This window comes from Castor canadensis, chromosome 11, assembly GCF_047511655.1.
Source record: "Castor canadensis chromosome 11, mCasCan1.hap1v2, whole genome shotgun sequence".
Taxonomy (NCBI): Eukaryota; Metazoa; Chordata; class Mammalia; order Rodentia; family Castoridae; genus Castor; species Castor canadensis.
Window position 1 is genome coordinate 78643418 of NC_133396.1, and position 17414 is coordinate 78660831.

Sequence of the window (17414 nt, forward strand, 5' to 3'; positions counted from 1 at the left end):
TAGCAGCAGCTATTTATTTATTTATTTTTTAATTTATAAAGAACACAATTTTTCTGCTAGGAGGTGCATAATCTAATTCAGGTAAAGCAATTTTGGTATATGCCAATAATATTGCAAAGTTCAGAATTATAATCCTTTAGTGTCACAAACAAAAGCATCTGTTGTCATGCTATAAAAGTGCTATGATTCATTCTGCATCTTTCTGGCACTATTATTTTCTATATACATTACAAATACTTGAAATCACATACATGTAAATCTCAACTGTTAGAAGACTATGTTGCTCCTCACACTACAATTCAGTTTGTAGAAACTGTACTGGAGTAATTCAATATGTGAAAAAAAATATTAAAATATTCTTGTTTTAAAGGGGCAGTGATAATTCCTTTAATGTATTTCTTTGATAAGTAATTAACAAGTGCCCACTATGTGCCTGCTGCTGTTCTAAATCTAATATTATAAAATAAAGTTCTTCATGAAGCTAACATCTGGTATATTTTTTCTAGAAAAAGAAAATGCAGAAATAGTCATGTGCTCTAAACTAGAAATAGGGATTATTCTTAAAGTTAATCTAGAAGAAATAGGGCTTTTGCAGATATAATTGGTTAAGTTAAAATGAGGATTAACTAGAGTTGGCCACACCCTCTGTAAAGAAAAAAGCAGGGATTGGAGTGATACATTTACTGAAAGATTCCCAATAACTCTGAGAAGCACTGATAGAAAAGTAATAAAAATGAAGCCTTATAGTATTTACCTCTGAATTCCTTCAAGAATATCTTTCACAGCTGCCATTAACTTCTGAAGATATATAAATGCTTCTTCAAACGATGCTAATTTTGGAGTAATTACAGCTGAACTTGAGGTCAATATCTGAAACACATCTGTGCTAAAATAGAGAAAAAAGAAAGCTCATGGATATATACATATATATATACACACACACACACACACACACACACATTTAGTATTTCAAATATTTCTGTTGCAAGTGTATGAAAAATAATAATAGAATTAAATCTCTTCTAATACTGATCTACTCAAGTTAGAAATAAAAAACAGTGACACGTGGAAGTTGGAGCTAACATTCATGTGTGGGATTTAGGTCAGACACAATACAGATTTAACCTAAAGTAATAATCTCAAAGCTGTGTGGGTAATATTTCATCTAAGAGACCATGAGAGATAGAGAAATAGTAATACTACCAATATACATTCAAGTCAGTACTCAAGAACATAAATATAGGGCTGGTGGAGTGACTCAAGTGGTAAGAGCGCCTGCCTAGCAAGCATAAGGTCCTGAGTTCAAACACCAGTATTGCCAAAAAGAACCTAAAGAAAAAATTAGTTATTGGATTAATATCTATTGAAACTAGAAGCTTATCCTCATAATTCCACTTTTACAAATCTATCATGAATTAGCAATTATTTACAATCAGATAATAATTAGTAATGCTCTCAATGTCTAACAATGTAAGTTTAAGTAATGAATTAGCCACTACTTAATGTTTATTCCATGCACAAAATGAAAAAACAAAAATATAGAAAATTTACTTATATAACATAACAAGATAAAGTATCAAAATATGTTATACTAGTTTTGAATGATGTCTCCCCAAATTCATGTTCACCGAAAGCCTCAAAATGTGACCTTATTTGAAATGGGGCTTTTGCTGATGTAATTACTTAACCTAAAATGAGTACCAACTAGAGTTGGCCCCTAGTAAAGAAAAAAGCAGGGATTGGAGTGATACATTTACTGGGCAAGGATTCCTAGAAGTTAGGACAAAGGCATGGAACATATTTACATTCAGACTTCCAGAATCAGGGTTTGGGTGTAGCTCAAATGGTAGAGCACTTACCTAGCAGGTGCTCAAATGGTAGAGCACTTACTGGGTTCAATCCCCAGTAGCACAAAACCAAAACAAAACAAAGACAAAAAACCCCCCAAAATTGGCCTATTTGGAAATTTAGGTCTGGAAGTGTGGCTCCAAACAAAAGTAGATTAGTTTAAAGCGGTTAGTAATGAGCTTATAGAAAAATTATCAGTGAGTAAATTGTCAAAAACAATTTCCTTTTTATTTTTTTATTGGTTTTGCCTTCAGAGTATTAATAAAATTCTGAGTCAGAGAGAAAATAATGGCAAAAGGTAGTACGATATTTTGTTTTAATTATAGTTTTCAGTGCAAACTCAAAATATAATTTTTTTAAAAGCCTCAGAAGCTTGAATAAGAAATAGCAGAAAAGACTTTTTTGTTGTTGTTGAGACAGGGTTTCATGATGTAGCCTAGGCTGGCTTCCAACTCCTAATCCTCCTGCCTCAGCCTCTGGAGTGCTGGGATTACAGGTAAATTGTGCTACCAATGCCCAGCTGAGATTTTTTTTTTTTTAACCTGCATCACTAGTAGTATGTAGTACTTATCCAAGTTCCTTATAAATAGAAAAGACAACAAAAACCTGATGTGATGTACTGTATAAGTGACCAGGGCAAGAAGGTAGCATGTACTTGTACATAAGCACTCTAGTAATTTTATAGGAGTAATTATCCATACATCCTACCAGACCTTCAAATCAGCATTTTTACATGAAAAACCCAAGCATAATTATGTTGAATAAGTTCCATAGTGACTCTGATATATAACCAGGCTTGTGAAACAATGAAGTAGGTTTAAATAAATATTAGTAAGTCAATATAAGCACTTTCCACTTACTAAAAATGCTACAATATAAAGTCTATTATCCACAAAAAACACAGAACTAGTATACAATACAAATACATGAATATTATAGGTCAACTCTAAATGCAAAGCACTCAAAAGTTTTCTAAGTGGAAGAAAGATTCTAGTATCTTAGACAGGATTTGAACCTATTTTATTTTAAAAACAGTAATCTCTATATGACACACAGATTAACTTTCTGCAAGTTAATCAGAATCTCTGATCAACCCAAAATCTCAAAAATATGTTGAGTCTGGAAAAAAAAAAACCTTTGCTGCACATAAAAATATAAATTTGTAAATATACTCCTCAGTTCACATGCTATGCGCAGTTATGTTTTTAGCATGAGAGACTAGCAAGGCAGCTCAAAGGCTATAAATTTGTTGGAAAAAATTAATAACCAGACACTATCACAATGTTGTAATAAACAGCCAATTGTGAATAGGTGTTTAAGCAGAGTGCTAATACTACTCTGCTGTATTTGTGAACATCTAAAAAAAAAAATGATCTAGCCAGGCACTGGTGGCTCACGCCTGTAATCCTATGTACTCAGGAGGCAGAGATCAGGAGGATCGAGGTTCAAAGCCAGCCCAGGCAAATAGTTCATGAGACCCTCTCAAAAAAACCCATCAGATAGGTAGGGTCTGCTCCCCTTGTCAGCTTGAAGCAGATTCATAAGAAAAGAGAACTCTAGCCCCGCAGCAACCTTAAAAAGAATCTTTCGGGATATTCTCTCTCAGGGGGATTTTTGAGGCAGGCTAGAATTAGGGAAAGCTCAGGACTCATATATGTATGTACGTTGCACACGTTTGGCTGAGGGATACCCAGACCACCCTCACCTGGCTGGGAACCACCCCTGCCCTGCCCCACTCATTGATCACTAGATGGGAATCACCTGGTTCCTCCCTTCCTCCCATAGATTAGTGTAAATTTTAAAAGTTTCTGAGAAAGTAAAGCACTCTCTCTGCCAGCAGATTCAACCTGCACGCACCATGCTCCTTCTTGTATTTCCCTTCCCTAACATTTAATAAACTCCCTTAACACGCCCCCTCCCCTCCAAAAAAAAAAATCACAAAAAAGGCCCTGAGTTCAAATCCCCAGTAGCACTAAAAAAATAGATTTAATCCAAAACAAGAGTCACACTGGACCTTAAACCAAAACCATACTATATCCCATTAGCTTGATAAATTGATTATATAAAAATTATGGGATTGGAAAAAGTACAGGTGAGAGTGTTCACCTACTTTAAAATCAGTGGTTTAAAATTATTTTGTAAACTAGTCTATTAGAAACCTATTTAAAAAAACTACTCATGAATGGCTTCTATCTCTCTTCATTTTATTAAGACTAAAGTATTTTATGGTCAGGTGTATGAATAGTAGTATTTTTTCCTTTTAACCAAAAGTAGTTATACAAACTTTCTCTGATCCAGACTGATATTTTCTTAGTTTATTTTTAGTTTTATTAAGGCTTAGTAACCTGATAATTTGATTAACCAAACTAGGTGACTTTTTATTGGCTTTAATATATACAGGCAATGCTTCTCATTAAGGTTTCACATCTGAATCACCTGAAGAGTTTTTTTTGTTTGTTTGTTTTTTTAATGTACTCAGTTTCAACTCAGTCCCACTGAGCTCTGGGAATAGAGCTTGTCTGCAGGAAAAAGCAGTGGTGGAGCATAGCTACTCATATACCCTTAACTGAAGACCAGTCCTCTTCCTCTTCTACTATGGAAAGTTGTCCTCTTCAGACATGGAATGATAAAGAGGAAGGGGACACCTGCTTAGCCAGCCAGATCAGCCAAAATCAACACTATTGATCAATGGGGTGACAGATGTCACAGCCAGATCACCCTCACATCCACATATATGTATTTAAAACTCTCCAGGTAATTCTGGTGTTTACTCTTATTTAAGCATTGCTCTTTCTAAGTTACTAGTTTGACAAAAGGCCCTCAGTACAAACATCCAGCACATTAAACTCACAATCCAAACATTAACTATTCAATAAATAATAGTAATAATGGAAAACCAAGAAAAGCAAACTTTTAAGGCCAGAGTTAAAAAATTCTTGGAAAATTAGTACCTGTCCTGATATATTGTAATCCAAACATTCTCTAGGATAGACCAGATTTCTTGATGCCTGTTGGGTTGGGTAGGATGAGATTCTGAGAAAACAGTGATTTCTTGGTTATGAAACTTCATCAAAGAAGTGTCTTCCTGATTTTTAATCACTGTAGTTTCTGGGGAATCTGGCTTAAGTTTTGTCTTGATCTGGGGAAATAAGAATTACATAAAATGCAGCTAGTCCTTCATTAGTAAATGAAAAAACAAAACAAAACAAAAAACCCGGAAGGTCGGTTGTGTTTACAAATGTACTAGCTTTCTTGGAAGTACTGGCTAGTGTTTTCTTTTATTATGTATACAATATTCCCAGAAAAGTATCAGAGCTAGAAAAGATATTTTCTATTTAAATCAAATATTTCCAATCTATTTATTACAGTGACCTTTCTTAGCTAACATGCTAATGTTAACTTAAGAATATTGTTTGAACATTTTTACACATATAATTTTGAACTAGAAAGAGGGCACAAGATAAATAGTTTTAAGTCTCAAAGCAATTTGTAATCTAGAAAACAACTAGAAAGGGCTGCAAAAGGCTTTAAAAAAAAGTCAAACTATAACTTAGACCTTAAGTTATGAGCAATGGTGAAACACTGCTGAAGGTTTCTTTTTGATTGTGATATGCTCAGAACTGCACTCTAAGACAGAACAGAAAAAAAAAAAAGCTTAGGCAAGAAGTCTAGTTAGGAGGCTACTGAATAATCTGGAGAAGGAGTCCTAAGAACTTGAATTATATATCAAAAGGCAGTGGTAATGGGTGTGTGTGTGGGGGGAAATGCATGCAAGAAATATCTTAAAAGATTCTGTCAAGAGTTATAGATTTAGGGAGTTAAGGAAGACTCTTAAGATTTTTTTATTTTTTACTAGATGTCTAGAATAATAGTAGTACAATTAATACAAATTAAGGATGATTATGAATTTTAAAATGTGTGTGTATGTGTATGATTTCAACAGACTGAATTCTCTTGACTGTTCCTCCACAGGAATGTACAGACAGTTTTTCAGCCTTTGAAAAAACACATCTCAGATGCAAACAATGCAATTGATGGAAATGCTATTATAATGTACCACATTCGTTGCAACTGTAAACACATTAAACTATGCATTGCTGAGAAGCAACAATACACTGAATATATTATAATCAAAAAGCAATAAACCATTTAAAGTACATTTATCTGTTCCAAACTTTCCTCTAGTAAAGCCAAGAAAGGTTGTCTAAAGACTGAAAAAAAAAGAAAATATAAGTTTGTTTTTAGATATATGTTGACTTTAAGGTATAAAAAAGATATCTAACTGGTAACTGCATGTGCAGAAGCTTAAAAATATAGTTCAGAATCATTTTTATGAAGACAAGTCTTAGAAGTACATGAGAATAAAGCAAGAAAGAAGAAAGCAAGCAAGAAGGGAGGGAGGGAGGGGAGAGAAAGAGAAAGAGAGGGAGGGAGGGAGGAAGGAAGAAAGGAGAGATAAAGGATAGAAAAAAAGGGAGAAAGGTGAGAACTAGCAAGAATTAAATAGAAGAATCAGAACTATACAAAAGCAATGAGACCAAAGGAGATAGGTTTCATGAAAAGAGACAAAGACAATGTAATAAATAGAATGGCCAATGAAAAGTATTTAAGAAGTGATCTAAGCATATTTTATGGCAAAGTAAAAAAGACAGACTACTGATTCACGTGATCAAATGATTTTTGTGAAAAATTCAAGAGAAAAAAATCATTCGGAAAAAATACTTACTATGGTTATTAAACTGACAGAATGGAAAAATTTTTAGCTATGAGTTTAAAACCTGGATTTTGGACTTGGCTCTACTATAACATGCTTTATGAATTTCAGTAGAATTACTCCATTTCTCTAGGGTTAAATTTGCATGCTGACAGAAGGATGATTTTAAATGTTAGCTTCATGGGTTGCTAGTTTTATGCTAGTAAATTTAAAAAATTAAATTTCTAATACTACCAATAATAATAGTTAATATTTATGAATGAGACTGTGTTATGTACAGGAGCTAAGGATTTTACATTAACTCATTTAATTCTCATGATTAAATAATACTATGAAACAGAACAGAAACCCTCTGACACAGATGCTATGATTCCAATTTTATAAGGGAGGAAACAGAGAGAAAAGCTAAATAACTCATGTAAGGTTATTCAGATAATAAGAGGAATGAACAGGATTTCACCTTCGTCAGTCTATAAGTGATGACATGATCTCATGCCTAGTGTTAGTATTACCCTCCCTATCTTCTGGGGCAGGAACCAAAAAATATTATTCTCCCATTTTTGACTATTAGTATTAAATTGTGAGTTTAATATACAAAACAGAATGACACCTTTTGTCCCGAGATACTATTTTTTTTTTTTGGCAGCGCTGAAACCTAGGGCCTTGTTCATGCTTGCTAAGCATATACTGAGCTATACACCTTCAGCCCAGATGATTCTTTTTTAATCACTACATACATCTGCATGTTCAAAAATATTTCCTATGTGTTTTTGATGCATGTGAGACTCACTGGTCTAGGACACTGTAGATAAACAGCTGAATAACAGTGCACTGCTTTCTCTTATCTATAAAGGAAATATGATAAAACCCCAAGAACTGCAGGGTACACTGACATATTTGCCTCTAATCCCAGCTTCCAAGATTACAGTAGGACAACTGTAAGCTTGAAGACAACATATTGGGAACTTTTCTCAAAAATGAAAGAAAGAAACTGTGTGACACTATTTCCATAAAAGGATGTGAGTTTCATCACTCATGGTCAGAGTTGCTTACACTCCATTCAATTTACTTAATATTGACTGAATGCTTTTAGTATGCTAGAATAAGTTTAAATTATATTATCCTTTACCTATTCTTGTCTGCTACATATATTTTTGGAATGTATGCAATCACCATTCTAAATGGCATTCCAAAGGTATCTTACCTCTGCAAATGTTTGCAGCAGTTTGTTCACTTGAGTGAAGGTCTGTGGAAGAATACCATCATAATTTGACCTTGTACTAAAAGCATGTAACAAACTTTTAGAATCCTCAAGTAGAAATTTCACTGTTGTAAAATTCACCGCATTATTAGCTGGCAAGAGAAAAAAAGGAAAGAAAGATATTTAAGGAGTATACAAGGTCAAGCATGGTGGCTCAAGGCTGTAATCCTAGGTATTCAGGAGGCAGAAAAAGAGAGGATTGTGGTTCAAGGCTAGCTTGGGCAAAAGGTTTGTGAGATCCCCCATTTCAACCAATGGGTAGGTGTGGTGGTACATTCTTGTCATCCCTGCTATGGGGGAAGCACAAATAGGAGGATCACGGTCAGGTCTATCTGGGCATAAAATGAGACCCTAACTCAAAAATAATTGAAAGCATAAAGGGTTGGAAGCATTGCTCAAACGTAGAGCACCTGTCTAGCAAGCATGAGGTCTTGAGTTCAATCTTGAGTATTGCCAAAAAAAGAAAAAAAAAAAAGAGTATACAACACAAAAATCACTTTGAAAGCATGAAGCTTGGAGTTTAAACTCTAGTACTGCCAAAAACAAAAACGCTACAGAACACTAATCGATGTTTAAAATTTAAGAAGAGTACACATTTATACCTACATGCCACGCCTAATTTATTCTCAAGCAACAATTATGGACAAAAGTCCTTCAAGTTAACTCTAGGATTCTGTTTTCAGATTCTAGGAGTTCCCTCAACATGATCAACCTCAAAGCAAAAGAAAATAAAACAATATTACCCTCTTAATAAAAAAAGGGATAATCACTAAACAAATCAAATTACAGACTTAGAAAGTTGAGGTTATTTCCCATTCAGACCACTATTAAGGAACCAGAAAAGTCACATGTTAGTGGCAAATACGTAAGGTAGATGTGGTTCCTGTCACAACTTAGTTATCACACAGTGATTTATCTTCAGTTCCATCACATTAAACTTAATACTAGGTTTACTGAAGACAAAGTGTTCTCTCTGTGTATACACAAAACTTAAGCAAAATATAAAGAATTTGGTACAAGAAGGGGAAGGCAAAAGAAGGAAGTTAAAGAGGTGAATAAGGTTGATATACTCCCTTATCCAAGAATGAATATAGAATTTTTAAACGAGTTGAAGTCACTGTAAGAAAGGGACTAAGAAAGAAGAAAAATAGAGGAGATGAACCAAATCAGGCTATCACTCTCACACACACACACACACACACACACGGAAATGCCACAAGGAAACTCCCTGTGTAGCTATCTTAAACAAGCAAAAATGCCATTTTTTTTTTCTTGTATAAAATTGGAGAACAGGAGAGCAGAACAGATCCTGCCTAGGGAATTGGGACCAGTGGGAGGGGGGAGGGAATGGGGAGGAAATGGTGAAGGAGGGTGAATATGGTGCAAATACTGTGTACACATGTATGTAAATGGAAAAATGAGACCTGTTAAAACTGTTCCAGGAATGGGAAGAGGTAGGGATAGGAGAATGGTGGAGGGGGTGAATTCAAGTATGATATATTTGATATATTGTAAGAACTTTTGTAAATGCCAGTGTACCCCCACCCAGCACAACAATAAAAAAATAAAATATGTATTTGCTGGGACCTAAATATGTATATTCACAGTTTCAGAGACCTATCTTCTTAAACATGAGGATGGATTTTCACTGGCACTACAAGTTGAAAATAAAGCATTCTTTTGTGTTACTTACACAACAAGAACTTGCTTGTGAAATTCTGAAGGGCTAAATAAAATTTCAAAGGTCATTTTAATAATTAATTCAAAATATTCAAAAATTCTAATTTAATGGGATGGGCACAGCCAAGCCTCTAGCTTCCCCCTTACCCAAATACACACACAAAAAAGAACCTTATGTTTCCTTACAGACACTTTCAGTTCGTTTTAAAGCCAATGACTACATTCCTGGGGGAAAAGAGATGAGAGATGCTACACATGGCGCAGACTGTACAATCAGTCTCCTCAGGAAGAGCTAACTGGGCAGAGTTCTTCTATAGATGCTTCTCCAACATAGTCTGTTTAATAGGGCTTTTACCCTTGAATTAATCATTTTATTTCTCTCTTACAAAGACAGAAAGCTTTCTTTCACTAAGATTATGAGGCAAAGGGAAATACATAGATACAACAACAAAAAAGAAATCTATATGGAGGAAATGGTTTAATGCTTACATAAGGTCAGTAACTATTTAAAATTAATATGAATAACAAAATCATAAAAAGTTAGCATTTTCCATGCATTTTCTGGGAACTGATGTAAGGATGCATGTTTGGTATACTGAAGTTAAACACATGCATGTAATTCAACAGCCAAGAGTAAAAGAGTTAAACAAAATCATAAACTCCAAGTTTTCTAATTAAAAATTATCTTAGAGCAGGAGGTACTTCTACAATCCTATCACATAATCTTCACATCTCTCAACAATAGGCATCAGTCTGGATCTAGGACCAATAAACTATGCACACAGCAACTAAAAAAAAATAACTTTTGGTAGAAGATATAGTCATATCTCCATTTGTCTCCATACTGCTAGTCAGAACGTCACTAACCACCTCTGTGCCATTTTTAAGAGCGTAACATTGCTCAACACTGGGAAGACAAACAAGATGACATCTAGAAATCCATTCTTTTTTAAAATTTATTTTTATGGTATTGGGGTTTGAACTCAGGGCCTTGCACTTGTTAGGCAAGCACTTAATTGCTTGAGCCATGCCCCAGCTTCAGACACTCCACTTTTGAAACTATCCTTCAATATCTGTTTATTGCCTTTCTCTTTTAAAAGACTAAATTATACTTCTAATGAAAGTAATGAAAAATCATTCTACATGTTTAGTAAAAACTGCTTTGAAGACATGTCCAGTCAATTGTTCCATGTACTTTACATAATACCCCCAATAAACAAATAACTTCTATAGTTTTAAAAAATGCCATGTTCTTTCCTTAAAAACACTGGTAACCAGGAAGTGAGAGTGAGGGGGTAGGGGGATGGGGGAAGGTGACCCAAACAATATATACACATGTGAGTAAATGTAAAAATGATTAAAAAAATTGGTAACTTCTAACAATAAATACTTATTCAACCTCTATCACAGGTAAGATGTAAGGGACAGGCAGAACTTCCTTAAGACACAAAATATGTTGAAAGAGTTTCCACATCAGGTGAAAAGACAGAATGATGTATACCTGCCTATATGGCTTTGTGGAGTTTGTTTTGTTTTTTGGTTTTAGTTTCCAGGAAGCTTATTAAAATTTGTGCTCAAGCATAGCAATGTTATTTGTATCTGTTTACTGGTAGATGTCTCTTTTTCTTCATTATCTAGCTTTTGTGATTTTAAACCTAACTTAATGGTTCTCTTGAACTTGGATATGTCACTACAGTTATGCATAAGCAATACATAAAACAATAAACAGAATACATTGGTTCATGTGAGAAGTTTGAAAAAGGTCAAGAAATAACTAACTGGACCCCAAATAATGGCCATACTTTGTCCTTTACAGGTATAGCAACACAAATCTAGTTACTTGACTCTGGATAAATCACCATCTCAGGGTTAATTTCCTGGATCCAAAAAGTTTTAATAACATTAGTTTAGTGCTTTTCACACTTTTTTCCTCCTTAGCAAAGAAAATCTTTTTTTCAGCTCCAACATGGAGTTGAACAGATCAAAACAACAAGAAAAAATTGTCCTGGCTAAAGTCAGGATTGAAAATCAAAGGCACCAAATACCAGGCTCCCCTCATCATTCTTCTATCCGTGGCAGCAGACACCTTCAAGAAACCGAAGTTTCTGTTCAATGTAGTTTAAAAACCACCAACTCAGTGATTCACTTTGGTCTCCAATTCTAAATTCACTATGCACCAAGGTTTCCTATTCTTTCTCCAAATAGTTTAGACAGAAACCTTGATATACTTAGTACATGAAATGTGCTCAAAGTATGTATATTAAACACAATGAGAATGCGATGGTTCATGCCTGTAATCTTAGCTACGCAGGAGGCAGAGCTCAGCTGGATCGAGGCTCAAGGCAGCCCGGGGAAATAGGTCTAGAGACCCTATCTTGAAAATACCCAACACAAAAAAAAGGCTGGTGCAGTGCCTCAAGAGACAAAGTGCCTACCTAGCAAGTATGAGGCCCTGGGCTTAAATCCCAGTACCGCAGAAAAAAGAAAACCACAGTAAGAAATGAAAGAACGTTAATTCTACTTGAATGCCTGAATAGACTGGAAAACAGTTTAAAAGTTTTCAAAGTGAACATTATTAAAATTTATATATTCACAATTTCCAGGAACATCAATACCATTTATAGGCATAACCACTGAAGACTGTATCTAGCTGCTACAAATTCCCTTTAGAAATTAGAAGTATCAATAATTAAGACAAATTTTTCATTAATTTCATCTTCATAGCCCATAGAATAAATATATCTACTGTTTTGACTTATTATTTTAATACACAGTTAAAGAAAAAAATAAAATATTCATACCTTTAGAGAGATTTTCATATAGGCTCTCAACAGTTAAAAGCAACTTCTTTTCCATAACTAATCCAAATACAGCCAACCAATGTTTTTTAAAACACTGTAATAAATGTGTCAGAGTCCATGGTGGCTTCAAATACAGCATCTAAAAAGTATTTAAAAAACTTATCATCTGTGGATTGATACTCCTATTACTTAAACATATCTATTTGAGAATAAGAACATATATTTCCAGTGAAAATGTATTTAACTGAATTATTCTTATATTAAAAAATGTTTTATTATAAAGCTAATTAATCATAATCTTAAAAGGCTAATTTCACTATAATTTGCTTTTGTAAAATTTACATTATCATTTCAGAAACTATAAGCACAAAAGGAAAGCATAGTTGTAATTAGAGAAGAACTTGTTTTAGTAAGAAAGGTCTCCCAATCTACTTTTTAAAATATGGTGATTTCCATGAGGAAATCAATCTAATTACTTCATACAACTTCAGGGGGATCTATACATAAAACAATTGATAAACATAATTGCCACTTCCCATGCTTTTAAAAATATTTTAAAATTAGGATATATTCGTTGTACAGAGCAGATTCATTGTGATAACTCTAAACAGGCTTTTATAAGGTTAGATTGCACCCACCATCTCTTCCCCTTGACTCCCTTCCCACCCCACTTCAATCAATTAAAAATACGGAACATTTCACGAATTTGTGCGTCATCCTTGCACAGGGGCCATGCTAATCTTCTCTGTATTGTCCAATTTTAGTATATGTGCTGTAGAAGTGAGCACACTTTCCACACTCTTCCAAAGACATATTTAAAAAGAAAACTGATCATTTAGTTCACTCGTCCTTTTTCTGAATCATTCACATTTCTATTATAAAAATATTCAATTTAAATCAGTCCTTCTATAATCTTCTGATCATGCTTCATCATCTTGGTTCAACACCTAATAATACAATCAAGTACCAAACATACTGGCAAATATTAGAATTTCACTGAACAGTTGGACTAAAGATATAAGATATACAATTGATGGGCTAAAACATTTCTCCTAGCTATAAATGCAAAGGTCAAATGAATATTAATCTGAGTTTTTAAGATCACTGTTGCTAAATCTAGTACATTATGGAAATGTAGAAAAGGTATAAACCTAAAGAAAATCCAAAATATCTTGCTTATATGATTAGTTTATATATTGATTCTCATATTAGCATGGCATAAGCCAAAATACACAATCTTTTTTCTGAATACATATTATTTTAGGGGATTCCTTATATCAGACATTTTGACTTAAACCAAATTAAATGAGCACAGTTTTTCTGGATTCAATTTAAGCTCCAGGGGGGCAATATGTCTAACACACAGTAGATTCTCCATAAATACTTGATTGAAAAGATGACTATATAGTTATAATTTGTAAGAAATGTTGGGCTGGCAGAGTGGTTCAATTGGTAGAGCACCTGCCTAGCAAGTGCAAGACCCTGAATTCAAACCTAGTACGAAGGGGGGATAAAAAGTCTATCTATTTGTCAAAAGTTATATAAAAAACCTGGAGAAAAACTGAATGTAATATAGATTATTATAATGAAGCTTATTCATTTTATACAAGATTCCTTCAAGACAACAAATCTTTAGGAATAGAAATTTTTAGCTAATAGAGTTGAACTAATTACCTCCATCCAAAGGTTTCCAAAAGCAATTTTCATTTCTGTTTCTAATATTGAAGATAAGGCTGTTCCAAGAGATTTTTCAAGATCACATAGGATGTGTTCAAGTAGAATGGATAGTCCAGAATTTGTAGACTCTTCCTGAGAGCACTCTTCTGGGGATGTTGCTTCTTTAAAATACATAGTTACAAGTTTTACTTAAGGGTTTTTGCAAAAAAGGGAACTAAATATTTTTACTCAAATGGAAATATCAAAAATCTGTATAATATTTTAACTATGATTTAATTTTTTTATTTTTAAAATGAAGAAGAGGCAAGAATGTGTTGGACTTATTTACAATAGAAAACCAAAAAAGTATGCATCAAAATGAGTTTTCTTCCAAAAACAATATGAATCTCTAAACTTAGTCCACATTAATAAATTGTTTTGTAAGGACCAAAACTTCTAGCTTAACTACCTGTATGCACTTCCCCTTTTAAAAAGAGCTTTTATTATTTTAATTGATATCATTTCATCTCATTATCATTACTTTTTTTTTTTTTAGGAGAAAGCAAAGCTCTATTAAGATGCCATTAAAAGGAGAGAGAATGGCAGGTGGCTACACAAAGGATCATAGTACTACCATTACTAAATATACATTAAATTGCATTGAAAACAAATGCAATTTTCTTATGTCAACATTCAAAATACTGCACCGGGTGCCAGTGGTTCATGCCTGTAATCCTCAGGAAGCAGAAATCTGGAGGATCACAGTTCTAAGCCAGCCCAGGCAAAAAGCTCACGAGATCCTCTCTCGAAAAAGCCCATCAAAAAAAGGGCTGGTGGAGTGGCTTACATGGCAGAGCACCTGCCTAGCAAGCATGAAGCCCTGAGTTCAAATCCCAGTGCTGCTAAAAAAAAAAAACGTGAAAATATTAAGTGGCTTAGCTCTACAAATACAAACTAAGGATTTAAAATAACAGTACTATAATGGGCAAACAAAGTATATTACCCCTGAAAAATATCTTGTTGTTCCTCTCAAATATAATTTTGAACATTATGACAAAAGCTGTGTTTTTCCAAAAAGGACAAACAAGTAGCATGTGTGTATGCACGGGTATTTATACAACTGATATAAGAAGTACACCTGATATTAAAGACTTCAAGAATTATCTTCCTCACAGAGGGAACAGGTGGGATGTGTTTATAAATAATTTATTTAACATAATATTCCATCAATTATCAAGCCAGCAATTATACTGGTTTTTTAAAAAAAGATAAGACAACAGTATTGCCCTTACCTTTTTAAGTAAGAAGTTTAAAATTTAAAAAAAATTTTTTCTATAGCCCTACAACTTTCTCAATTAGTACTAGCTAAGTTTTTAACTGCGTTAATAAGGAGATCATAAATACAAAGCTAATTTTAAAAAGATACTAAAAACTGTCTTATTTTCAAATGAGTATCTCCTATAGCTACTGGCAATTTAAAAGATACACTTTTCAAGGTACATATTAGCATGCAAAGAGTATTATAAATATGTAAAACTGCATGTGAGTATATATGGATAAGAATCAAATTGATTTATAAAAGTATATATGCACGGAAATAATGTTGTGTTTGCTTTTGTATTATCATTATAATTTTCACTTAATCTATGCCAGCAAGTATTTTGAATTTAATGCTATTTTAAATGTACAAGATGAAAATTTACGATTAATTCCAAAAAATGTTATTAACAATCTTAATGCATAAAATATGTTTCTAATTATTCATAGTAAAAATACTACCTGCTTTCAACTGTTGCTTAGAAATACAAGGCTGATGACATTTATCTGTGTTCAGAGATAAGTTTAATAACTCTGCACTCAATTCTTCTTTACTGAGTGACTTCACACCACTTATTAGGCCTTTGCTTCTTAAATTTCTATCATCCCTAAGGTTAGGGTTAGGAGGAAAAAATATTTTTTTTATAAGATAAACTATATGGCAACTCAAAACACAGGGGATCTAGTCAGAGGTTGGTGATTATCAGCATATATATTAAGAAAAGTTAAATTAAAAAAAACAGGAGATGATAAAGGAATTTATATGCAGTACAGTCACATTATATGACCTTTTGAGAATAACTACAATTATCACTTCCTTAGTACCAGGCACCATTATAAATGCTTTACATATATTAATCTGTTTAATCCTCCAACAAATCTCTGAGGTAAAAGTGCTTTTTCCTTCTTTCCTTCTTGTCTCCCTCCCTCCCTCCCTCCCTCTGTGTGCTGGGGATGAAACCCATGGCCTTGCACATGTCAGGTAAGTGCTCCACTTCTGAGCTGCATCCCAGCCCTGAAGTGGCATTAATTTTATCCCCATTTCACAATTGGAAACCTGAGATGTAAACAGCTTAATTTGTCCAAAGTTATACCCCTAAGTAGGAAATGGGTTTAAAGAAAGATCTGATCACCCAAGGAGAAATAAACATAAAGAGCTATAGTATGGAAATAATCCACACAGGACAATTACAAATTGACTCAGAATGAGCTTAAGACAAATAGTGTGAATTCTGTTTGCTGAAAGAAGTCAGTATGACCAGAATATAGAGCATGAGAGCAGTTTTTGAAGTTACAGAGAAAGGCAAGGGCATTAATAAATGAAAAGATAGTAAGAGGCTCAATGGGAGAAGTGAGATGATCAGCTCTGTGTCTGTTAAATTGTTGGCCTGGAACCCAGCAGGCTTCCCAGTTTCTGTTTATGGCAGAGGTCAGATAATCTTTCCTATCTGTAAGAATGATAAAATCTGGACAAAAGGGAAAATATAACTCTCTGAAGTTATGAGAGAGCAGTAACACACAGGCAGAAACTAAAGGGAAGTCTACACTTAGGACATACAAACAGCACTAGCGAAAGCTGTAAGTTTCTATCTTTTTGCCCGAGGGCAGCACTCAATTCATCAATGCCTTTGACAACAGAAACCCAAAGCCTTCATGATATGAAATGTCAGAGAACCATGTATATAGCTGACCAGAATAGCTAGAAAGTTAAGGGAAAAACCAAAGAGAACAAACTATAGCAAGTGAGCCCACAATATGCATAAATGATTCTGCCCCAAGAAACAACACACTGACAAGAGACAAGCAATCAACAGAACCAGACTGCGATACCGAAGAGATACTGAAGCTATATGACAGGGAATTTAAATAAATTTCAAGCCAGGAATGGTGGTGCATGCCTATATCCCAGCACTCCAGAAGGTGCGGTAGGATTCAAGACGAACTTCAGCTATTTAGCAAGATTCTCTCTCAAAAAACAAAAACAAAACGAAAAGGTTACATGTATACTGAACATGAACAGACTTTTTTTTTATCATTATTCCTTAAACAACACAGTATACCAACTATTTACATAGCATGTACGATGTATTAGACATTGTGAGATGGGCACAGGCTATATGCAAACATGAAGTCATTT

The 17414-nt window shown here is 33.9% G+C and overlaps 1 protein-coding gene and 1 non-coding gene across 2 annotated transcripts in view; both read right to left on the reverse strand.

Moving 5' to 3' along the window:
• Positions 1-17414, reverse strand: part of Swt1 (SWT1 RNA endoribonuclease homolog) — an 88375-nt gene that overhangs the window by 37630 nt on the left and 33331 nt on the right. The window contains 6 exon segments of the mRNA XM_074047253.1: positions 755-886; positions 4800-4987; positions 7767-7915; positions 12305-12443; positions 13979-14142; positions 15740-15885. Of these exon segments, the coding sequence (XP_073903354.1) occupies positions 755-886; positions 4800-4987; positions 7767-7915; positions 12305-12443; positions 13979-14142; positions 15740-15885 (918 nt within the window).
• Positions 12987-13092, reverse strand: LOC141414267 (U6 spliceosomal RNA). The gene has a single exon (XR_012439329.1). It is a non-coding gene; the product is annotated as a U6 spliceosomal RNA (small nuclear RNA).